Source organism: Otolemur garnettii, unplaced genomic scaffold (assembly GCF_000181295.1).
Source record: "Otolemur garnettii isolate 467f Iridium unplaced genomic scaffold, OtoGar3 scaffold00015, whole genome shotgun sequence".
In the NCBI taxonomy this organism is placed as follows: domain Eukaryota; kingdom Metazoa; phylum Chordata; class Mammalia; order Primates; family Galagidae; genus Otolemur; species Otolemur garnettii.
Window position 1 is genome coordinate 8486282 of NW_003852410.1, and position 25768 is coordinate 8512049.

A 25768-nucleotide genomic window follows, 5' to 3' on the forward strand; every position below is an offset into this window, starting at 1 on the left:
GGTCTGTGTTTATGAAATGACAGTGCCCTGGATTAAGTGTTTCTAGAAAATGCACTGGCTTGGAGGGGTCTGAGGGATCCTATATCTCCACTGTCTTGACTTCAGCTGAGGAAAGCAAGGCCCTGCACAGTGAGCTGAGTTGGGACCCAGGTTTCCAGACCAGGCCAGGACGCACACATCAGACAAAAGCAGGTCCCTGTTGCCTTCATGCTGGGGTATCAGGCGATGGCTGATGTAAGGGAGGGATAGGAAAGGTGGGATGTGAAGCAGGGGAAGAATCCAAATGACTTCAAGGATGTATGTTGGGGCTTGGCAAGATCAAGGACAGAAATGGGGCCACTAGTGAGAGAAGTAGTGTCCAGGGGAAGAATTTGGGTTTGAATATCGTCAGAATGGGCAAGCAGGTTTCACTGGGGAGCTGGTTAAAATTTAGAGCTGGAGATGTGTGTCAGGGCAAGGCCAGGAATTGGGACCTGGGAGAATATTTTCTGGAATTGAAAGATGAAGCTCTGATAATCAAACTTTTTGAATTTCTAAGTATTGACTGTAGTGGGAAATACCAAAGGGCCGAGGGATGAGCTGAAAGGGCCAGTAGGAATTAAGAAGGGGAAAAGGGAAGGCCACAGAAGAAGAGGAAGATTTGGGAAGAAATATCCAAGGGCTGGGTTTCAAGGTGCGTTTGACTGTCAGCGCCAGAAATTCAGCAAGGAGGGCAGTAAAAATAAAGCTGGAAAACAAAACTGAGGGTCTTTTGGAGTCAGCTAAAAGGAAGTCACCCATGATATAAAAAGCTGCCTGAATCCCTTGTTCAAGAAATTAGGCCAGGAAATAAAGTAAGGTATGTGATGACAGCAGAGAGAGGTGGCAGAGCTAAGCATTGAAGACGCTGTTCAAGGTGAAGGACTCTGAATACTTGAGAGCAGAGGGGAAGAGATGGAGGAGGGGAGCTAAGCTTTGGGGAAGTGGAGGATGAACTTGAGTAGAGTGATCACGGGGAAACAAGCAAGAGGTCCAGGCAAGGCTGACATCACTGGCATTTGGGAGGTGCTGCTCCCTCCTGACACTGGAATGTTTCAGGTTTTAAGAATTTTGGGGCTCGGCGCCTATAGCTCAACCGGCTAAGGCGCCAGCCACGTACACCTAAGGTGGCGGGTTCGAATCCCCAGCCCGGACCCGCCAAGCAACAATGACGGCTGCAACCAAAAAATAGCCGGGCGTTGTGGCGGGCGCCTTTGGTCCCAGCTACTTGGGAGGCGGAGGCAGGAGACTCGCTTGAGCCCTGGAATTGGAGGTTGCTGTGAGCTGTAATGCCATGGCACTCTACCCAGGGGGACAGCTTGAGGCTCTGTCTCAAAAAAAAAAAAAAAAAAGAATTTTGGAGTTTGGCCATAATATAAATGACTGCACGTCCACAAGAAAGAAAGAACACACGTATAGCGTGCCTCCTGGGTGAAGGGCTGAACTTTACCTTAGAAATGAGAACAAGGTAACCTACACATTCGTCCCCTCCTATTAATCTGAAATAAATAAATAAATACTCTCCTCACAAAAGCAAAAAATAATAATAAAGAAAATAAAGAATGTTGGAGTTAGTTTGGGGAAGTTTTAGGCTGTTAACCAGGACTTCCCCTTAGATGTATTTCTCATTTTAGAGAGGAAACAATGAATGGCAAACTGAAGGGTAGAATGTCTCCTCCTGGTGTGCTGTGGCTGGCACCTCACCCAGTACTTAGCATGCTGTCAAGTCTCCTGGCTGCGGGCTGTTCCTCCCTGGTGGACTCTCAGCTGCATGTTGAGAGCGCTTACTTGTGTCCTGGGACCCCTGTATCCCAGCAACCTGTACAGTGCCAAACGCACAGCAGGAGCCCAATGGCATTTGTTAAATGGATGGAGGAATGTGTGAATGAGTGGCCTGCCCTGCTGAAAGGCCACTTGTGTTCCTAGACACAACTCTGGATGGGCCTTATTCTCTAAAAGCAAATCAGGCACTTAAACACCATTTGGCAGATGGCCTTGAATTATTCTTGAAAGCATTTGTGGGACTTTAAACACACCCTCACCCCCGACTATCAACAAAGTCCATAAAATAATCTGTCCCTGGAATGTAGATTAGAAGCAAATTTAAAAAGAAAGTAAGGTGGTGTGCAAAATACTGACTTTCTGTAAAGATTTACTAATCATTTTCTTCTTTCCTATCTGTGAAATGGGAATAATGGTAACAGGTGTTTTGAGGAGAGTTAAGATTATAAAGCACGTATAGCAGAGTCTGATCCCTTTTTGTTAACTGCGAGTAGTATCTTGTACTTTACTTCCTTTAAAAATTAAATTTACATAATTGTAAATATGTTTTGATTGAAATGCAATTGGGTTCCCAAGTAGGCTTATGTTTTTATAGCTTCAGCATCTAAAAACCTTCCTGTGTACCAAAAGCTGATAAGCTCCCAGATCCAGGAGGCTTAGTACCTGGAATGTACTCTGTAGACATTTGCTGATTAACTGAATACTCAATTCATTACAGCTAAAAGTGGCCTCACTACCTACCCCCACACCAGCTTTCTGAGATGGTTGATCCCCCCGTGCAGACGAGCAGTCCCAGGCTCAGGAAAGCTAAGCTACTGCCTCAGGCCACCCAGGACCTGTGGACTCAAACCCAAGCTCTGTTTCTCTCTTTTATCTTGCTGTTGATTCTAATTTGGATTTCTTTCTCTCTTTGTTTTCTGTTAGGAAATGATGAGCAGAAGCCCTTGACAGGATGGTTCCTCATTGTGCTGATGGCAGCAGTCTGCTTCCTCTTGTTAATGGCCTCGCTCCTCTGTCGAATGTAGGTATCCATTACCTTCGGTCCTTCTGCTGGGCTCTGGGTATCGCATTTTTACAGTCTTGCCATGGATCTGTTAGATGGAGGGTTCTTGTTATCACATGGAATTTTGGGCAGTTTTTGTAAATTTTGGATGGCCTTTCTGAGATGAGCGTGGGCCACATCAGAAGTGGGAGGAGCCCCACCAGGTGGTTCACAGCAGCTGGACAGAGCTCGATGCGGCGCTCAGCCGCCATGCACCCTTCTTGGACTTGTTAACAGCCTCCTGACTTCCATGAAGGTTTCCAGGGATGTCCTTTTGATTCCTTCACAGCCTTCCATTCAGTACTTGGTTGATCTTTGTTCTGCTGCCAGCATGGGTCTTTTTCATCCCAGGCACGGGAAGGCTGCCCGCTGGAGGCTGAAATCCCCCCAGTGCCCCCACATTCAGCCCTCCATTAGCAGGTGCCAACCCCTTCCTTGCCCTTCAGTCACCAGGCCCCTGGGTGACTGATGGTTATTAGGTCAAACATAGAGTCTAGAAATGTCATGCAGATCTCAATGTCCTATCCTAAAACCTACAAATGGCCCATGAGTACTCCCCACTCATTTTAGCATTTGGTAAGCCAAAGCATCCTTTTGGAGGCTTAAGAACATATTCTGTCTTGGCTCTTTCATAATTTAGAAACTGACTTTGCTATTAAACAGCTTTACTCTTATATAAGTTCCAGTGGCTTCTAGGGGTTAGGGGGATGGCAGTTCAGAAGAGAGGAGCAGAAAGTAATCTGTGAGCCAGCACAGCTGAGGAAGGGATGCCTCAATCAGCATGGCAGGTAACAAGGAGGCCCCACTCGGTTGGCAAATATGGCCCGTTTTCAGAGAGCAGGGCTGGTGACCCCTGCAGACAGGAGGCAGTTTCCGTTCTGTCTTTCCTGGATGATTCAGAAACAACATCAGAGCCTTGCAGTACCCACGAGGTCTTCAGCTATTATTTTGGAAGTCTTGGTCAATAAAGATTTTGAAAATAGCATGTCCTGGAATTAACTAGGTCAATTTTTAGAGCGGCTATTTAGGGATAAAAGGATACTCACAAACTCACCTAATTCTTGTCTTTACTCTGGTTGCAGATGTCATTTATGGACCAAGTTATTTCCACCAGTTCCAGCACCAAAAAATAATATCAAAGATCTCTTTGTAAACACCTACTATGAGGTAATATTGAAAGTTCTTATGATTCACCGAGTGTGCCCAGAATCAAGTCTCCTGAGAACTGTTACTGAGTTCTTGTTTCTCTATATTATAGAGCCGGGGTTTTAGCTAAGGAGGCCGGGAGTCTTTCTATCGCTCCACTTGCTCTGTTGTTTGGCTGCTTTGCTGCATACGTTCACTACTGTCTTCCATATTGGAAAGGTCCCGCTCAGTTATGAATGTTCTTGCCAGTCAGACTGGAATTTAGTTTTATATCAACCATCTCTTAACTGACCTTGGGCAATTCCTTCAACCCTCTGAGCCCCAATTTCCTGTTGTGTATAATAAGGGGTACAGATGAGATTATACAATGTTCTGCTTAGCTCTAACATTTTAAGACTCTGTGTGACTGCATGTGAGTTGACAGAGAATTTTCAGGGGAACTTTAGATCCTTAGTATAAAAAAGCCCTAGAGAAAGCCAATGATTTTCCCAAATATGCCTTTTCTTAGTCCCCTTCACCAGTAAGAGCACTTAGACTTAGCCCAATGGTCACTTGCCTATGTCTATACAAATAGTTCCAACATCATCCTTTGAAAAAAAATATATTGGGAAAAAAATTCATCCTTTTCTCAGTGAATTGTCTTGGCAATAAGTTGTCTATTTATAGGTGGGCCTATTTCTGGAATATCTGTTTAATTTCACTGATTTATTTGTCTATCTTTATGCCAACACAATATTGTTTGATTACTGTGGCTTTATCGTAAACCTTGACACCAATTGTGTAAGGCCTCCAAAAAATGTTTTGTTTTTTCAAACTCATTTTGGTTATTGTACATTCTTTGCATTTTCAGTATAAATTTTATTTTTTATTTTTATTTTTTAGACAGAATCTCATTTTATCACCTTCAGTAGAGTGCCATAGTGTCACAGCTCACGGCAACCTCAAATTCCTGGGCTCAAGTGATCCTCTTCTCTAAGCCTCCCGAGTAGCAGGTAGCTGGGACTATAGTCGCCCAATCCCAGTGTCTGGCTATTTTTTAGAGATGAGGGTCTCACTCTTGCTCAGGCTGGTCTCAAACTCCTCAACTTAGGCAATCCTCTTGCCTCAGCCTCTCAGAGTGCTAGGATTACAGGCGTGAGCCACTGTGTCTGGCCTTGTTATAAATTTTAAAGTCAGTTTATCATTTGCTACAAGAAAAGGCAGTTAGGTTTTGAGTGAGATTGTGTTGAATTGTAGATTAATTTAGGGAGAAGCAGTGACATCTGAACAACGTATCCTTAAGTTGAATGGTTATTTAGATCAGGAGGAGTCATCAGACTTTTTCTATGAAGAGCCAAATAGTAAATATTGGAGACACAAATGGTTTCTGTCTCAACTCTTCACCTCTGCCCTTGTGGTATGAAAGTAGGCCCAGAAAATGTGCTAATGGATGAGCATGGCTGTGCTCCAACAAACTTCCTTTACAGAAACAGGCAACAAGCCAGATTTGGTCCGGGCTGTAGTTTTCCAGTCCCTGATTTAGATCAAGCAATTCTTTTTTCTTTTCTTTTCTTTTTCTTTTTTTTTGGCCAAGGCTGGGTTTGAATCCGCCACCTGGCATATGGGGCCAGAGCCCTATTCCTTTGAGCCACAGGCACTGCGCCGATCAAGCAATTTTCTTAACAAATGTTGGTCTCTCTCTAGCAAAGTAACTCATGATTGGATGAACCACGTGGTGACTGGTGGTAGGGAAAAGAAAGTGTTAATGAAAAACTCACCCACACGGTTAATTTCAATAAGCTCTGACCTTTCTTTAAGAGTTTGTTGTTTGGCGGGTGGTACTTGTGGCTCAAAAGGGTAGGGCGCTGGCCCCATATGCTGGAGGTGGCAGGTTCAAACACAGCCCTGGCCAAAAAAAAAAAAAAAAAAAAAAAAGTTTGTAGTTTGGGTGTTCGGAATGATTTATAGATGACAGTAGTTACCAACCTATGGAAGCAGAGAATTAAGGCTGGGGAAAGAATCACTCCACCCTTGGTTCAACCACTGTGTTCTTCTTATCAGAGAACAGCCCCAGCCCATCTGCTCTTGTTCACTGAGCTTTTCTGGAAGGAGAGTGGGCCCTAGTGTGAAAGTTTGTGTCAGTTCATCTGGACATGTGCTGCTCCCAGACTCACCCCCAGGGAACCACAGTTGATTTAAGCAGCAGACTTAAATCATTTGTCCTGGCTTCCTAATAGAACATCTTAATGCTGGTCTCTAATTTCCCCACAGAGCCCCCAACGGTTTCTCTTAATATTCTGAAGTTGGTGAAAAGATACTGGTTGAAGAACTTATCGTATAAGCTTGTGGTTTGTTGTTAATTAAAGTCAAGCCATGTGTGCAAAATAACTCAGGCTACACAGGCCGGTTTCAGCATAAGCAAAGGATTAATGTCAGAGCTTGGCATTGCCTGGATTCTGGATTCTCGGGACAACTTATTCTCTTCTCACATTGCAGAATTTCACATAAAAACAAACAGGAGACAGAGCGAAAGAGAGAGAGAGGAGGGAGAATGTAGAATTGGGGAGATGAAGCACTCCCTGGTGCGGTCAGCCCTGTGGGCTGAATTCTCCACCGGAAAGAATATGAGAGTGATGGCAGTGCTGACCACAGCTGGGCCACATGTGCCAGTGCCCAGCCTCTACCTCCAAAGGCAGCAAAAGAAGCTGTCCACCCCTCTCAGAGCTCCTGCCACAAGGACAAGAGGGCACACGGTGCTCTGGGCAGGGACGACTGTTTGGCTAGTGGGAAAGGAAACCCTCTTTCAATTGAAGTGACTGGCGTCCAGCTGTTCTTTATTTCTACAGTAGTAACCAGACAGTGTTCCTCCCCAAATGAAATTGCCTATACACTAATTTAAAGTGCATAGGGCAGGAACCATCTCTGTTGCCCGTCAGTGAACACCCCATGCTCAGCATCATGTGGGTGGGGAGCAGGTATTAAAATGAGCATTGGGTGTGGTGGCTCGCACCTGTAATCTCAGCACTCTGGGAGGCTGAAGGCGGGTGGATTGCTTGAGCTCAAGAGTTCGAGACCAGCCTGAGCAAGAGGGAGACCTCATCTCTACTAAAAATTGAACAACTAGCTGGGGTTGGTGGTGGGCACCTGTAGTCCCAGCTAACTGGGAGGCTGAGGCAAGAGGATGGGTTAAGCCCAAGAATTTGAGGGTGCTGTGAGCTATGATGATGCCACGGTGCTCTACCCAAGGTGACAAAGTGAGACTCTCACAAAACAAAAAGTGTGTTGGATGAGTAAGTGATAAAGAAATAGGATCTCTCATAGGCAGTTTTATTTTGTCGCCAATGATCTGATTATTATTTATAATAGCCAAAATTGAACTGAGTTGCTCAAATTTAGAGGAATATTATAGTAAACTATGGATATGATACGATGGATTTATTAAAAATGATGTAGCCAAAGCACAATGTAATTTAAAATATTAGGTGATGTTATAGAGAAATAAATCAATTTACAAAGCTGTGTATCCCTAAGACTTCATGTAAGTGACAAAGAACACTTCATTCTTATAAAAAGAGCTGAGAATTGGGGCTGTGTTTGGGAGACACGTTTATGGGTAGTTTTTTTTTTTCTTCTTCCCATTTTGTTTTCCACACTTTCTTCAGTGACCCATTTACTATTTTTTATTTTAAAAACAGACTTAAAACCACTTGTGCAGAATTCAAAGAAATGAAAATGTCTCTAAAAGCTATCTAAGGAAAGATGATTTGTTTTGCAGAAAGCTGGGTCCAGTGAAACAGAGATTGAAGTCGTAAGTTACGTGGAGGAGCCTGTGTTTGAGACCCTGGAAGATTCTGTGTTTTGATTGTCACTGTGGCATTGTCACATGGACCCACACACACATGTCTCCGTGGTAAGAAGAGCAGGGACTGATACTTCTTGGCTAAGCGGCATTCAGGATTAATTCTCAATTTAGCTGCCGGGCAATGCATCAGGAACTACCGGTCTGGTGTCTCCTTTGCTGAGGCACGCTTCCTCACATGCTCCTCGCTCCCTGCAAGGAGGGGGATTAATCTGAACATTCTGCCAGGTTTGGTCTCCCTACACTGGGCTGGGTGGCACCTCCTCACCTGCCAATCTTTGTGATGCACATGACATACCTCAGACTTTTTTGTATAAGAGACAGTTTTTAAGAGTAACGTCTGACTGCATTCACTTCTGGCAGTGCCAGTCTGGCTGCAGAAGCTGCCAGTGGTTAACGCTCAGCTAAAAGCTCAGGAAGAAAGCGTTCTGCACTCGCCTGGAGTGAATCATGAACTTGGATTCAAGACTCTCTTTCCTACAGCAAGTGGAAGTCACAAATTCGTGGTGCCTTTTTTTCAGAGTTCCGTAAGACTTTTCTTTCAAGTAGTGCGTGTATAGGAGGGAGAAAGAGAGAGAGACATTATTTCAAGTTCCGGAGGCCTGATCTCGGGAGCATGATCTGGGGCAAACTAATTTAAAAAACGAAAGAGCTAAGACACCACCTCATATTAAAAGATAGAACAGGATTTTGTTCAAAGATTATATTCTTGAAGGAAGGCTTGATATTTTGAAAGTATATTGAGAAAGGCCTTGAGTAGCATTCAATTGTGAAAGAGGTCATGGGGTCAAGAATGAACTTGGTAAGGGACATTTGCTGCTGAGCACTGCAGAGCAACTTGTTGGTCAAGTCACGTGAGGTCAATCCTAATTTCTTAAATTTGGAAGGGTTCTAGCAGGCTACCAAACAATAGACACAGAATATTCAATACATACAGAAATGCTTTCTCTCAGCATGGGAGTCTGCATCTAGATTGGAGGCCTTCGTGATGGGCAGGGGACTGCAGGTGGAACCAAGTACAGGTATGTCCTGGGCAGAGATGGCCAGGAGGAAGCTGGAAGGGACCCAAACAGTGCTTGGCCCTGGGTCAAGAAGCTAGAGTCAGGGAAAGGAGGAGGCAGTGCTCAGAACCCCACCAGGGCACACTCTATATGCTTTCTGGAGTTAGTCTAGTCAGTTTTAAGCCACCAATGGGGACACATTGACCATCATGTCTCCAGGGGTTGTTTTTTTCTGATTAACCAGCAACTATCCTCTGTGACTAGCCGAGCTGGGCCCTGGATAACAGGAACAGCAGCCGTGAAGGCTGTCAGTTACCCGTAGTTCCCCAAGAGTCAGGTGCTGCATCAGATGCTGCAGACCTTGGCTCTGACCTTGATGAGCCTGCATTGTCTCACCACAGTGATCTGTACCGCTGATCCCACTGTACAGATGCAGTCACTGAGGTGCAGAGACCACTGACCCCACTGTATGGATGCAGTCTGTGAGGGGCAGAGGGGTTGCTAGATAGGAAATGGTGTAGCAAGGAGTTGTACCGGGCCAGGTGATCCCAGCAGTGTGAAGGGGAGAGCCAGGGAAGAGCTGAAGCTAGCTTCGGGTGTGGCCTAGAAGGCAAGGTGTAGAGATGCTGATTGCCCGATTACCAGACTGAGCCTGAATCTCTGGGAATGGTGTTGACTTTAGATCAGAATCTGAGGCATCTGGAGGGCTCACTAAAACCCAGGTGAGGGTCCCGACCTCAGTCTCTGATTGAATAGGCCTGGTTGGGGTCTGAGAATTTGCATTTCTAACAAGTTCTCAGGTGATATTGATGTTGCCTGGCCCAGGACCACACTTTGAGAACTGCTGCTCTGGGCAATGCTTAGAAATATCAAAATTTAGAAACCAATTGCTGAAGGAATAAGTGAAGGAAAAGGGCCGCCAAAAAACCTGCCCGTGGGGGACTTAGGGCTCCCTGCCTGATCTCGCTCAAACCAGTGCCTGGAAATCTAGCACTGTGGAAGCCGCTTCTGCCGAGGAGGCTGGAACAGAAGAAGGGAACCTCCAAATGTGGCGAGGTCCTCACTGCTTGATGTGGTGCTCACTTCAGAGATGCCTCCCGTGACCTCAGCAGCTAGCAGTTCCCTGGGCTCTGCAGGGCTCCCTGGCCCCCTTCTCCAAGCCGGCACTGTCATCTAGCCCTGGGTGTGTCGGGAGCCACACAAAGCGCCCAGGTGGCCTCCCCAGGGGAATGTGCTCCCTTCTTGGCTTGTGGGACTCACACTCATTATTTGGGAACCTGTATCCAACGTCACATCTTCCACGAGGTCTTCTCAGTCAGAGTTGGTGGATCCTGCATCTGGGTGCTCACCCTGGGCCTCCCCATTTCGGAGCTACCTCACTGTAGGAGATGCCGTTATGGGCTGTGAGTGCCAGAAGGCCGGAGCAGCCTTATATCGACAGTGTCTATAACAGTACCTGACCTTGGAAAATATAAAGTGCTTATAGGATCCTCTCAAACCCTCTGTCAGCCCTGGCATGGCACCTGGCACATGGCTGGAACTCAACAGTATTCAGCAGAGATCATCAAGGCCGACAGGAATACCCTGGAGAATAAGTCAGGTGTCTACTGAGAGCGCAATTGGAGTCACCAGGCAACACGTCTGCCTGACCATCAGGACACTATTGCTTGGATCTTGTTTTGCTGACAATGTACCCAAGTTGTAAGGTCTAAATCGCTTTCTAAGAGGGATCAGGCTTCAGAAGCAGCTCATTAGAGCAGCTCATAGAGCTAGTCTCTATGGCTCTCACTGGTCTTGTCATGATAATTCAGAGAGTTTTAACATTCACTTAGTGGGAAACACCACTGCCAGCCAGTTGCCATAAGCTGAGTTCAGGCTATTGGCTCCTACCCCCCATGAGAAGAGGGTGGAGGGTCACCTTCCTCCTAGAGCACGGGTGTCCAACCTTTTTTTTTTTTTTTCTCTGCAGCAAGTTGGAAGAATAAGAGTTGTCTTGACCACACATTGAATACACAAACACTAAAGGTAGCTGATGAGCAAAACAAAAGGTCTGCACATACTTTTTGTGATATCCGACGCCACAGATAAGCAAAATAGTCACCAAGAAAATCAGTATAAAGAAAAAAAAAAAGAAAAGAAAATCAGTATATGGCCCATGGGCTACAGGTTGGACACCCCTCTGACCTTCCAAGCCAAGGGATCTGAACAAACATGACTCTCCAAGACATCCTTTCCAATAAGGATTTCAGCCCAAGAGAAAGGATTTCTCTTTCCTTGGCGTTTGGAATTTGCTGCACGCAGCACAGGGGAAAATGTTGGGCAGAGTGGAGGGTCAAGGTCACATTTGCCACCTGAGCCTCACTGTGATGCCTTAGGCCTCGAGCTAGGCATGCAGGCTGAAGAATCTATGTGGGCAAAGAAAATCCTGATTAAAAATCCAAACGTTTTTGTGGTGAGACTTGTATGTGTCAGGACCATCTGCTGGTGGAATTAATAAACCTTAGGTGCTAATTTGTTAAAGAAAAGTAGATATCTGGAAGTGAGAAGAGAGAACTGAAAACAATCTTTAATGGCACAAGTAAAGGTGGAAAATGTAATTAGAATAGGACCTGGTATTGGCCTAAGGATTGCTGAGACAATGACTATGTAGCTGTTCCTGCTTCGGTGTCCTAAACATCATGTTCCAGGGTATCAGCTTTTAGAAAAACCTTCTGTTCTTTCAAATTCCATATTGAACTAAAAGACAATCTTGTTTTTTTCCTCCAGTAATCCTGTTTTAGGTACTAGATGGGAATATAAATGTGCTTCAGAATGAGAAGTGTTTAACATAAATGACAGGGAATTGCCTTAAGTCTGAAAATTGTGTTTTTTTTTTTTTTGGCCGGGGCTGGGTTTGAACCTGCCACCTCTGGCATATGGGACCGGTGCCCTACCCTTTTGAGCCACAGGTGCCGCCCTTAAGTCTGAAAATTGAAGGGAGGGGTACATTTCTAATTTTTCCTCCTAAATATTCCTATTTATATTCTCTGCCCCCACTATTGTCTTTATTAGCTCTCAGCTAGGACTACTGCAGTAGCCTCTGCACTGAACTCTTGGCCTCCAGTATTTCCTCCCTTTGAAGGATCTGTAATATAAAAGGCACATCTGGTCTAAAACCCTTACATAGCTGCCCATCCCATGCCTGGGCCCCTCACAGCTTCCTGGTGCTCCCGGCCAAGGGGAGACCTCAGGCACCACCCACTTGGCTCTGGGTGTCTGTGTCACTTGTCAGGAGCAGCACTAAGCGGCCCATATGACCCATGGATATTAAAGTTCTGGTGGACTCTTTTCAACTTGAAGGTGTGTTAGGTTTGTTTCATTTATTAAAATTAGAAGCCAAGATTTGTACCTCCAGGTGAGGAAGTGAACACAAATCTGAGGTTGAAAATTGCAGGACGGCTCGGCGCCTATAGCTCAACCGGCTAAGGAGCCAGCCACGTACACCTAAGGTGGCGGGTTCGAATCCCCAGCCCGGACCCGCCAAACAACAATGACGGCTGCAACCAAAAAATAGCCAGGCGTTGTGGCGGGCGCCTGTGGTCCCAGCTACTTGGGAGGCAGAGGCAAGAGACTCGCTTGAGCCCAGGAGTTGGAGGTTGCTGTGAGCTGTAATGCCACGGCACTCTACCCAGGAGGACAGCTTGAGGCTCTGTCTCAAAAAAAAAAAAAAAAAGAAAATTGCAGGAAAGAAATTAACAATAAAGTATGGTATCATAGTTCAAAGGTCAGCAACCTTCTTAAAGGGCTAGATACTAAATATTTTCAACTTTGAGGATCATACGGTTTGTGTCGCAGCTACTCAGTTCTGCCATGATATCTTAAATGAACACACCTGTGTTCCAATATAATCTTTATTTACAAAAAATGGACAATAAGCTAGATTTGGCCAGAGGTCAGTATTTATCAGTGTATTGCTTAATGGATTAAAAATATGTGCTATTTGGATGTGCTCTTTTTCAGAAAAACAACTAATTTGAGAAAAAACAATTATGTTTAATCAATAAAAAACATTCTATTGTGGAGGATCGGTGGTGAAAATATTTGTTGTGCTTGACTGAACTTAACCTTGTAATAAGTTGGTTTTACAAGAAACACAGGTCCAGTATTCTGTTCATACTTTTATCTGTCCACACTTTACACAACATCTTTCAAATAACGGTATGTTTCTGTCTCCTGTGATCCATAGGAGGGAAGCCTCAGCCCCATTTATCTTAGTCTCTCCAGCACCCAGCACAGAGCTTGACACATGCTAAGCATCCCATGTTAACCACTAAATTCAGGAGGAATGGCTGGGCTGGTTCAAACTGACAGTTACTTGGTCTTAGATACTTAGTCCCAATATTATAGTTGATAAATGGAGCTTCAATTATATCATTTTCCAGTTAGCTGTGGTATGGCTTCTGTTCTTGGTAACAAGCCCATTCTCATAACCTTTCAAAATACAATACTTCTGGAATTCCTCCCACCCTCTTTTTTATCATTTTGCCACATAATCTGGGCCTTGGCTCTGGAAAGATCCCTTTGTCTTAACACTCTTTGCTGCTGCTTTGAGAGGAACCTCACCCACCAGCCCTGGCTCTCTGGAAACACACACATGCCATCCACACACCATTCAAGGGAATGGGGAAGAGAGTTCAGCAAACCTCATGCCTCACCCTGACAACCATGGACCTTCATCTGGCAACCCATCGGCAAACCCTGGAATTTTGAATTAGAAATTCATTGCCTTAATGGGAGGGGAGGTGCATCTTCCCACCTGTGTAAGGGTATCAGCTTTAGCAAATGAAAATAGAGGAGGGCCAGTTAAGTTTGAATTTCAGATGAATATTGCAAGGGACATACTCGCACTAAAAAAGCAATTTTTCCCCCGAAATCCAAGTTTAACTGGTCCTCTTGAATTTTGTGTGGAAACTCTCATCTTGTAGGACAGCCTAAGTTTTGAAGAAACACCTGTAAGACACCCAGTCAAATACAACAAATACACAAACAAGCAAAAAACACCACCTGTAGTCGATGACAGAGCAGCAGATAGGTGGGGGTTCTTCAGAGCTCAGAAGTGCTCACCTGCGCTCCATGGGCTTGGCCATGGCCCCGGTCACTGTGGAAACCAGTATTTAACTATCTGCCATCTGTCTATCAATCATCTCTTTATTTATTATTTATGGATTTGTCATCTATCTATGGGTAGAAACATCTAACACTTTGGACTAGGACCCAGAAGCCAAGCCACCAGCATCTGAATGCCTGGCCTCTGTGGTCAGGTACATGATTAGGGACCAATTTCTGAACCTCTCAGCCTCAGTTCTCTGTGTATAAAATAGAAATAATAAACAGTGACTAAACGGCCAGGTTGATCTGCACGGAGACCGGCACGTACTCTCAGCACAGCCATTGTTGCCTATTCTCATCACTCTGCATTTCTATGTAGCGTGACAAAATAGGGGTCACTGGACCCTGAACTTCCTCACCCACACCTGAATGCCACATCATTCTCCCGTGCCCAGCATGGTGCCGGGTACAGAGAAGGCAGCCAGTACGGTCCCTGGCTGTAAGCCAAAACCCACGTCAGGGGCCTTCTGCTCTCCCGCTCCTGCAGACCGCTGTGCCCGGGGCCTGCCCATCACTCAGGGCTTCTCCACGTCCCACATCTGGCCCTCAGACAGCTCCCTTCCCTCCTCATCTTCCTCTTGTCCACTCAGCACCCTGAAACGTTCTCTGGTTTTACTTCTGTCCTTTATCTCCTTAAATACTAATTTCCAGGAGTTGAAGTTCACTGAATTAAGAGTTCTAAACTCTGGTCCTGACTTTCTCACTGTTTACATTACTTTGGGCTTCCCGTGTCGCCTCTTTACTTTCATTTCATAAACAAAAAAGGAATAAAACTCATGTCTCCTGCTTCTTAGTGAAAGAGGCCTTTGAAAACTGTAAAGCCAAATTAAAGATATTACTCTTTGTTAGTTAAAATCCTAAGACACGTATATTTCCTGGTATCGTTTGTGTTATTCATAATAGTTGGTAAGAATATGTGGTCAAAGCCCAGTTTATAGAAATTGGGGATGTCAGATTTACGGCATCTATATTTAAGTACCTCAGCCTTGCAGTTTCCAGGCCTTCAGATCTATCATATGGTTGACCCTTAAAAAAAAATCTTTCTCTGTGTGATCTCTATTATTAGAGCTCTGCTAATCTATAACTGCCTGTAACTGTTGGTGACAAAATATAGAGGCCAATTTTGTATAAATGCTGAGCTCTGTTGACTATTGTAGTTTGCTCTTGAGTTGTGGGATTGTAACATTTAAGGTGCACGGCCCATTTAGCACAAGGGGAAAGGGGACTCCTTGCAGAATGAGTGGCCCGACCTGCATACAGCTATGGCGGGGGCTGGGGAAATCATATGAAACGGTGCTGTATATGGATTCTCCCCACTCTAGCTCTGAGGGGGGGACATGGGCCCAGTGCTTGGGGAGCACAGTGAGGAATCATACCTAGACTCTAACCCTGAGATGCTCTCTGTGTACTAGTGGGGAGAAGATATGAACTAAAATGATTTACGTACCGGGTGCAGAGGGATACCAACATGAGCAGGTGCTGATCGCATGGCCTGGAGGTCAGAGAAACCGGGGGTCAGTACCAGGTGGGGACCCTAAGGGAGGCGTTGTGGAAAACTTGGCATCTGAATGATGAACCTACTGCTCAAATGCTTTTATATAAACATCAATATCAATATTTAAACTAGTAGTCGCTTGTGTTATTAAAATTATTAAATATTATTGATATATATCAATATATTACATTATTGATATATATCAATTGATAATATCAATATTATAATTATATTGTAATATCTCTAATCCGATATTATTATAATATTGATACCATCAATTGATATGTTGATATGTATCAATATCTACTGTATGATATATATCAATATAGCAATTGATAATATCAATAATATTGATATTAATATTTAAAGAAAAGGTGATCATTGTTGTGCCAGGTGAATTCGACTCATTTTGGTGATAAGAAGCATAAACATTCTGCATCTGGAGTTCTTAAGTCCCTTGAGGAAAAGAACCAAGAATGAATGATAAAACAGTCACTAAGGTTGGAGAGCCATGCATTTCGAATTTTACAAACTCTAACCTTCCTGTCTAATTAACAAATATCAACTGTCAGAATGCACCCCCGGCAGTCAAACTCCAGAATCCTACTCAGCCTCTGTATCAGGCTGCCTTTCCAAGGCCTCTGTGTCTGGCATTTTGCAATGAAATAATTTTGGATATGCCCACAGATGGACTAGACATCTTTAATTTTTAAAGGCTTGCCATTCAAATCACAATGTTTGGCCACATTACTTTGTTAGCCAGAATATTGTTCTAATTGTAACAACAGGAAAATACAGTCAAGTCTTGATTATCTGTGTTAATGGGGGGAGAACAGGATGATCCAATCATGGTGTGCAAAAATCACTTGTTGGTTGATTATATCACATTAAATTACTTTAAAAATTACATGACATTTTAGTAGCTAATTACACACTATTTATACACATTTTATAACTCAACATTCTTTGAGCATATTTGTAGTAAGGTAAGGTGATGGGAGATACTGTGAAAGGTTAATCAAGTTTTAGTGTTGCCTCCCAGATGTAAATAACCACATTTGGAAGGCAGAAATAACTCAGAAGATACGGGCTTATGACACCTCTCACCTCCAAGCTGGGAGGATTCAGAGCTTACCTGAGAAAGGAGGTTTATCATCTGGGTCTTCTGCCCCCACAGAAAGGTGTTGCTTTAGACACTGCATGTGTGGACTCTAAAGAGACTAGGTACACTGGGAGACTCCAATTATCTGGCAGAATAGAATTTCACTTCGTACGGTTAAATCACAGGTGGGTTACTCACACACAAGAGGACGAGAAGAAGAACTTGAAAAGATTAAACGAGCAAAGCAAATTTTCCTAGTGCTCCTCTTTCAGAAAAAATGTCAAGCAACAATACTTTCCATTGAGTGTATTACTTCAGCTTGGGGCCTAGGAACAACCCGTGACTGAGCATACGAAGTCTACTGCTCAGACCCAGCCAGCAGCTATGCTCTCACCTTCTGAAAACACCATCTCAATATTCTCTTAACAAATTATCCCTCCCTATGAATGCGGGCTTAGTGTGATCAAGGTGCTCTGGCTGTGTGAACCAAACTGGACTGATGGATATTGATGACAGTGGCATCAGAATGGGACACAAAGCTGATTCATTCCCACACAGGACCCTGAAAAGACATTCTGAAGTTCTTGCAGTCTGGACCCTTGGAGAGGCCTGGTTCCTACTCTCACCAAGCCTTGGTCCTTCTGTGTTTCCTCGGCTCACGGATCTGAACTGCGTCATTCTAGCTAACTCCTTTCTGTTTGCTCACGTTAGCCAGAGTTGTTTCTGTTGCTTGCAACTAGTGCCGTGACAACCATGAAGGCCAACAAATCAGACAGGTTTCCGTGAAGGTGCCCCGGGCCACTTTCTAATATCTTCACTTCAGCCAGACTCAGCTAATCCAGGACTGAGCCGTTGAAGCTGAGCTGTTAAAGGACTTCTTCAGGACATAAAGTTAGAAGCCAGGCCTTTTAACGCTTCCCACCACATCACAGAAGTAGTAACACAGTCTTTCTAGTTTGCTATGGCACCCAGGTGGGCAACTGATGGAAAATGCTACTTCAAAGACCCCTTCAATCAATTAATCAATGAGTATTTATTGCAAGGCACTGTGCTAGGCACTATGGAGAGTACATGGAAGATAAGACCAAAGTCCCTGCCCTCAAGGAGCTTACAATCTAGTTGGGAAGACAAGGCATACATACAAGGAAAGGTAAGTAACAATACAGGAGTTAAATTATAATGCAAGATAACAGTACAAGAGATTTCCAAAAGTCATACCTGATTCATTACTAAATGAGTGGTATATATAGGGGTTGCAGCTAATTCAGAAGAAGGATGTCACAGAGGATGGACATGTGGGAAGGCTTCACGGACAACCTAGGGTAGGGGCTGCATTAGGACAGTTGGGATCTGGGTGAAAGAGAAGATGGGGGTAGCGGGGAGCATTTCACGAAGGGGCAGCCAAGCGACCAAAAGGCACAGAGGTGCGACCAAAAGCAACCATTGTTCAGGGGCCAGGAGTGTCTGGAAACAAAACAGTTAAGTTGTTTTAGATTAAGAAAGGTCTTCAATGCTCAAGTTTAGATCTTATCCTTTTAGCATTGGTGGTGGGAAAACAACAGGTATACTTAGATTCGATATACAAAAGACTTAACTAAGCAAGAGAATATATTCAAGTCTGATCTTAGGACCTTTTTTTGTGGAGTATGACCCTTTCTACTTCCAAAGAGGATTTGAAATGATGTCTTCAGGGCTCTCAATTCCAAAGAAATAGCTCTGGGTTGTCTAGCTTTGGGTCATGGTCAGAGACTTTTGAGTCCCACTATAATCCCTAATTATAACTAGCACAAGGGTGAGCTAACAGATTCCCTGACAGACAGGCAGGAAAAATGCTCCCAAAAGACAAGTATCTTTACAAATGACAGAATATTTATTAACAATACCTTTAAAAAAAGATTACATATGCTAGATCACTGGTAAATGTCATTTACACTGGGGCTGGGGACTACCTGGGGTGGCATCTTTTTTTCATTCATTTCTTTATTTTGTTGATTTTGTGTGTGTGTGTGTGATTTTAAATATTATTTTATTTTAACATAGAAGTTAATCATATCAAACTAAGAAAGGAACACAGCTTGAAATACTGACAATATTTTTTCTGGTTACCACCCTAATTTTTACACAAATGGAATCCTGATCACGACTTTATTGGATAAATATGACTAGAAGGTTGAAAAGTTAAGTTATATATTACTTGTAAGCAAAAATGACAAATTACAGGTAAATTTGAGCTCTCTAAAAAGAAAAGGTGGCTGCATGTTTACATGTAGACGTTTTATAGAAAATTTCATTGCCTTTTATATTACTGTCCCACCAGTGTCCACTTACAAAACCTCCCCCATCATAACAAATAGCTCTTTTCTTAAGAATATGGATTTGGTGATATTGTCATTTTCCAATGTGTGATTTTTAAGACTTAGAAGGTAAAGCTTATAAAGCAACTAGACTACCCATTGCAAACCAGGAGAGTCATAAAGATACCATATAATTATCCTAAAGACCTTTTTATAGAGTCATATGAAAAATTCTTTGTGGCAACTATTTGCTGAAATAGGAGAAATCTTCCAAACTCTGTATGGAATTTTGATTCAAAAGAAGGGATCTATTGTTACAGAGATACACGTATTATATATAAGAAATCGTGTAAAGAAATTATGAATCCATTGACAGAGAATTACTTGTCTTAAAAAATTTACATTCAAAACAGATACATTTAAAGATAGTAAAATTATCTTGTACCCTTTGAAAGACTTGGTTGACTATAGTAACTTTTGGCCTATGTTACTACAGGCTATGTAACTTCAGATTTAATGTCTAAGGTAAAGCTACTACAAAGACAAGGCTAACTTAGTTGGGTGAAAAGAAAGTCTCACTGTACAATGCTAAATTCAGGGACGGGGGTATTGCACAAGATGCCTCCTCTCAGGCGGTCCATTTTGTTTTTGAGATTGCAGCCATTCTTGAACCCCTCTCCAGTTGTGTTGAACAACAAAATTCACAAGGGGGCGGGAAAACATACTGTACAGGTCCAAACGCATTTGCCATCCAAAGATGGTTCACCTACGGCAGCCTCGAGTTACAGAGCTGTTCCGCCACTAGATCCTCATAAAATTGTACACATGGTTTGCAATTGATTAACCAAGAGGAGTTTCCAGCTCTGTTTTGAAGGGAAATATTTTCAAATTAGAATTGCATGACTGTGTTGCCCATAGCATTTTACAGCAGAGGAAAAAATTAATATCTACATTATATGTTAACTTTAAAAAATTCTATAAAACACTAAATATATAATAAAAATATGCATATAAGGACATATGTAAACTGCTTTGGTAACATCGTATTACAGATGTCTTCAGTGCATCGCAGAGTCTCCAAAGAAACTTCAGACCGAGCTCGGTCTGCTTTGAGGAAGTACTGTATAATGCCATTCCGAAAAAAGCAAAAAACATTTTTTTTTTCCCGGTAATAAGATGTACTCGAACAACAATATTACTTAGTACTGGGTGTCTTCAAAACAACTAGCTAAATGTTGCTTATATTATAAACAGCAAGTCCTTTAGATAACTTTTGTCATAAACTGGACCTAGCTGTGAGGGAAATCATTATTGTACTGATGGCTGACAGTGTACACGCGTTCGAAGTGGAAGCCCCAGATCCTCTTGCGTAGGCATCTGAAAAGAGAGAACAAATCCACTGAAAACAGCCTCAGCCTGGGTACAAAGGGAAGAGAGGCCATGGGGCCCTTTGAACCAGCAGGACTACCTAGGTTCTGCTAGAAACGATTATCCCTTCATGACTTTTCAATATGAGTTCTATGACTACTTAGCTTTGAACTTGGGAGCAGGGTATGGAACATCCCTCCCCATGCCTCTGTTAAACCGTTTGTAAAATGTGGATGTCCACATCTAATGTGAGAAGAAACTTCATTATTACTAATAACGATTCTGACAAATTCATCGTTGGTGCAAGAAGATAAAAATTGCTACTCCCTTTTGAATTCTCCCCTTGTTTGGGGCACAGGTCTATAGGACCCTTAAATCTTGCAAAAACTAGATGAGAAAAAGCGATTGCTATTACCTCATTTAACAGATGAGATCTGGGCCCAGAGAGGTTAGGTAACTTGCTAAGATGACCCAGCTAGTAAATAGCTGGATTATGATTCAAACCCATGTCAGTCAAAATAAACCCCTCTTCTCCAAACAAAATAACTCAATCCTTTTTAAACTTCTGCCTTTTCTTATGGGTCCTACACTTTTCTTTTTCTTTCTTTTCTTTATTTTTTTCAATTTCAAGGCCACTCAAGTCAAGCAGTGGGAGTGGAGAAGGAACAAAGGAATCTGTACCTGTTTACAACTTTGGACCAGGCGAGTCTTACATTTTTCATAGTAAGAGGTTATCATCTGTCATTCAGAGTTTCTTCAATATTGTAAGATGTCTTTGACCATAATTAAACATCTCTCTCTCAAGGGAAGAGATCATGTTTTGCTCATTGTCAACTCCTTATCATCTAATAACTATGCCAAAATAATTGCTTAAACTATGTTTTTATGATGAATAAAACCAGTAATCTGTCTGCCTAAAAAAAAAAAAAAAAAAAAAAAAAAGCCAATCTTTGCAATAAGAAAATACAAAGTCAGATTTTTAACCGAGTGAGATAAATAAACCCCAATCTTGTTGTGTTCTTGTGGCCTGGAGATTATTTCCATCTCACCATAAATCTGGCTTTTTTTTTTTTCAATAGAAGTTTGGGGCTCGGCGCCTATAGCTCAACCGGCTAAGGCGCCTGCCACGTACACCTAAGGTGGCGGGTTTGAATCCCCAGCCCGGACCCGCCAAACAACAATGATGGCTGCAACCAAAAAATAGCCAGGTGTTGTGGCGGGCGCCTGTGTTCCCAGCTACTTGGGAGGCGGAGGCAGGAGACTCGCTTGAGCCCAGGAGTTGAAGGTTGCTGTGAGCTGTGATGCCACGGTACTCTACCCAGGGGGACAGCTTGAGGCTCCCGTTTGGCGAAGTCTAGAATCTAATTCTCCTTTGTCTTTTCAAAGACAAAAATGTCTTTAGTGTCTGTATGCCCAAAAAAAAAAAAAAAAAAGATGCAGTAACCTAGAAACACTGGCAAATCGCCCCGGGGTTCTAAGGCACGGTCCTGTGGAGTTTCCCACCCACCTGAAGTCCAGTTGTATTTGTTAGAATTAACAAATGCTTATCAAATCTCAACTAAACAAAAGGTGGGTCAGAAGAAGAGTGAAATGACCAGGGAAATATTTCTCTTCTGATTTGAGGCACTGGAATTTTGTAGACGTAGTTAAAATGCTTAGTGGGGGCTTTATCACATGTATCAGTAAGATATAATAGACCCTTTCCTCATGTGAAAAATAACATGATAGACCTTGGCAGAGGAATACCATAGGGATAAAACTTTGAACTCTGAGGTGAGATTTTTTTCCTGGAATATAAAATATCATATCTCCATTGACGGCTTGAAAATTTAAATCACCAGCCTCCGCTGATCCCCTAATCTCTAGACTTCTAAATCCAAAGGCCAGTCAAAATCTACACTCAGCAATCTAATGACAATCTTTTTCTTTTTATGATAGGATAGGATACATGTAACACAAAACTTACCATTTTAACTAAAGCGTGAAATTCAGTGGTCTTAGGTACACCTCAGTATGGTACAACCAGCACCGCTATTTAGTGCCAGAATTGTCTACCACCCCAAATGGAAACTTGGTAGCCATAAAGCTGTACCTGATTTCCATCTCCCTGGATTTGCCGATCCTGTGTTTTTTCTTTAAATAAATGGAATCGTACACAAGAATAAAAAATATACGCTGCTGAGACATTTACAAACATAGTAAGTGAAAAACAGAATTGAAAGTATTTGCTCAAAAAAGAATACTCTCTCACATCCATCATTCAATGATATTTGAAAGTGAAGATACTTGTGACTACATAGAGACATATGTGTTTACACACAAGTTACAGATGCACATTCAAAATAAATAGTAGGTTCAAAATTTTCACCTGAAGACACTGAACTATGATGTTTCACTAGAGACAAACTGCTATAGCATTTTAAAGAATGCTTTGGCTTGGGTTCTCCCTGAGTCATGCTCGTGCTTTTAACTTCCTAAGCTGTAATTTTGGGGTTATGTAGATACAAACCACATAGGTCAACATGGAAAAACCCTTGTGACTGATCCGGGGCTGTTTTGACCTTATTTTTCATTGGCAACAGATTAATCAGTCAAAATAGGGACAACTGGTTTTTTGCACAAAGTGCCTATGTTCAGCACACAGAAGTCGTCTGAGGGAAGAAGGGTGGTGTCTTCCATTTTTATAGAAGTCTTCTTTTTGGGGATTCATTTCTTTCAAGCACTGACTCATCTGGAAGGCTGATAGGATGGCCAGGGGGAAACAGAGAAAAAGGCATTCTTACTTGAAATCTTTGGAATTCGAATTTGTTCACTGCTGCTGCCATCGCCCCCATCGCTGAATGGCTTGATTTCTATGATGTAATCTTCATCAAATGGCAAAGAAAGCTCCACCGATGTTTTATTTGTTTCAATGACAGATGTGCTGCTTTGTCTGTTCCATCTGTACAAGACCTGCCAATACAGAAAGAACAGGTGTCACCTGCTGTCCTCACAAAGGCCCCAAAGATGGAGCATTCATTTGTTTTCACCTCTGGGCACCAGCAAAATGCAGGGATGTGGAGGCTGCCTGGCTGCCCGCTTGCATTTGGAAGGCTCACTTATGGTGAGGGAAGAAACAGCTTAAAAGGACAGTCCAGCAGGGGAGTGGGCAGCATGATTGTGCCAACCACCTAACCTATTGTAGGCTGACTGTCTCCTGAGGATGTCCAGAGCTCAGTTACACACTGGGCTTTGGCATCAGCACAGACTTGGCCACTGCATGACTGTGGGCCCCTTACATCACTTCTCTGAGCCTCACTTATGTGTCTGTAAAATGGGGAAAATGATACCCACCCTTTGGAGCATTTTCAAGATTGCACAAGGATTGAATATGGTGACGGTCTGGCTCAAAGGAAGCATATAAGAAATAGTGTCTATCAAGGCTTAAATAAGAGAAAGCACATGACAAAGTTAGAAGCATGTGGCAGTCATAACCAAAAGCTTATTACTATCACAGATCTTGGAGAGAGGACATTTCAGCACAGGAAGAAGATCTCAGAAAGGCAAGGGAAGCAAACACCCCCTTCTTCTGTCTGGGATCCCTTTCTGAGAGGCTACGTAGAAAAGAGTCAATTATTGTTGCCTACAATCGTCTGGAGCTTGCGACAACAGTCCCTCTAGCGAATTTTTGTTTTCCTTCTTGGCCCCCATTGGGTTTTGAGTCTGCAGTGTGAGGCATTTGATGAGGTGGCCAACTAGTTCTCCTGAAAACACAGTCACCTTCCTGAGACCATCTGCTCTGACTGGCATCAACTCCAATCAGGAACAAAACACACAGGCCTGGAAAGTGGGTTATCTTCCTCTCTAGCAAGTGCATTTGCCTACAGAACCTCTACAGCTCACCCTCGCCACTTTCCCCTAACTAGGAAAAAGATAGGGTTGGATGGGATCAGTGGGTCTCCGTTCTGACTGCACATTAGAACCCCTTGGGGTGCTTATAGAATACTGATGCTCTAGCTCAGTGGCTCTCGACAGGGGTGGCAAGGGTGGAAGATACATTCTTCCTCGCAGGGAGCTATTTAGCAATGTCTGCAGAAACTTTTGATTGTCACAACGGGTGCTACTGGTGTGATGGGTAGAAACCAGGGACACTACTGGACGTCCTACCACGTAGAGGCCACCCTGCAGCAGAGTCATCTAGCTCAGTGACAGCAGTGAGGAGGTTGGGAACACTGTTCCAGTCCCACTCCAGCAGATCTGGGGAGGGTGCTGCAGAGACGGGATCCAGGCTGTGGGATGTTTTATGAAAACCGATTCTGAGGTGATGTCAATATGGGATGGGCCTCGTGAATTCCATTAGTGGATCTAAAACTCGAGCATGCATCAGAATCTCTCGGAGAGTTTGTTAAAACACAGACTGCTGGGCCCCATTCCCAGAGTTTCTGACCGAGTAGGCCTGGGGTGGGATCTGAAAATTTGCATTTCTAACAAGTTCCCAGTTAATGCCAAGGTCGCTGTGCCAGGGTCATGCCTCGAGAAACACAAGATTAGCAGATCCTTCCCTAAACTTCCCTGTAAATTCTGATCTGCTGAGGTTAGAAACATAAGGTGACTCTTCTATCTCAAGACAAAACCAAACACAAGAGGAATTCGTAAGATTCTCTTAAAATGGTTTAGATCCCATTTGTTCCCTGGCATTTCATCACCTTAATTTATGTCTCTCTAATACAAGGTGGAAAACACAATTTCCTTAAGGTGGGAAGATTCATAAGCGGTCCCCCGTCCCCCTCCCTCTGAAGCATCAGTTGATCAGACTCAGCATCCCCTTGCTAATGATTAGGCACAAATAAATCCTCAGGCACATTCAGGAGTGTCACCGCTTCCCATCACAGCCCTCCAGGAGAATGGGCTGGCTGATGGGATGCAAGGTCACAGCTGGCTTTGAGGAATAAATTGCTTCTTTGATTTACCTCTGCTCCTTGCAAGAGCTCAGAGAATTCAACTAGTTTGAAATATAAATCCAAAAGAAACACTTCCAGGAAAAAGCAAGCCTTTTATCAGCACTGCTTATCAGTTTTGTAATATTAAGAACCACAGTGGGACCTAAATAAAGTCCTGAAAACCTTTATTTATACCAAACACTTGGTTCAGCTGATTGACGTGAAGGACGAGCTTGCATTTGACATAATCCAGGTGGTAGGCAAGGACAAAGAATGGATTCATGGGAATAACGATAATGGCAAATATTATCAACTCCTTCCATTATTGAACGTCTGGGTACTGTATGTTCTAGATCAGTGGTTCTCAACCTGTGGGTTGCGACCCCTTTGTAACAATGAAAATACATAGCAGCATTAGGAAGGTTGAGAACCACTGTTCTAGATGCTTACACAGATGACCTCTTAAAGGAGGCACTCTTGTTATTCTTATTTCAAAGACCAGAACCTGAGACTTGGAGATGGTAAGCAATTGTCCAGGGTCCCATGGCCAGTAACCCATGGAGCCCTCATTGGGGCCCATCCAGAGTTGGGATTCTTCACCAAGATCATCTTGGC

General features: G+C 43.3%; 2 protein-coding genes across 2 annotated transcripts in view; one reads left to right on the forward strand and one right to left on the reverse strand.

The window, feature by feature from the left end:
* The window catches only part of IL5RA (interleukin 5 receptor subunit alpha), a 37219-nt gene extending 29390 nt beyond the window's left edge, over window positions 1-7829 (forward strand). The window contains exons 9-11 of the mRNA XM_023510657.1: window positions 2725-2821; window positions 3925-4009; window positions 7743-7829. Coding sequence (XP_023366425.1) covers window positions 2725-2821; window positions 3925-4009; window positions 7743-7829 — 269 coding nt within the window. The remainder of the gene's footprint in view (window positions 1-2724; window positions 2822-3924; window positions 4010-7742) is intronic.
* Window positions 7830-20142: 12313 nt separating this feature from the next.
* CNTN4 (contactin 4) overlaps window positions 20143-25768 on the reverse strand; it is a 566875-nt gene continuing 561249 nt past the window's right edge. Inside the window, exons 22-23 of the mRNA XM_003785487.3 lie at window positions 23018-23186; window positions 20143-20243 (exon numbers count right to left, since the gene is read on the reverse strand). Of these exons, the coding sequence (XP_003785535.3) occupies window positions 20143-20243; window positions 23018-23186 (270 nt within the window). The remainder of the gene's footprint in view (window positions 20244-23017; window positions 23187-25768) is intronic.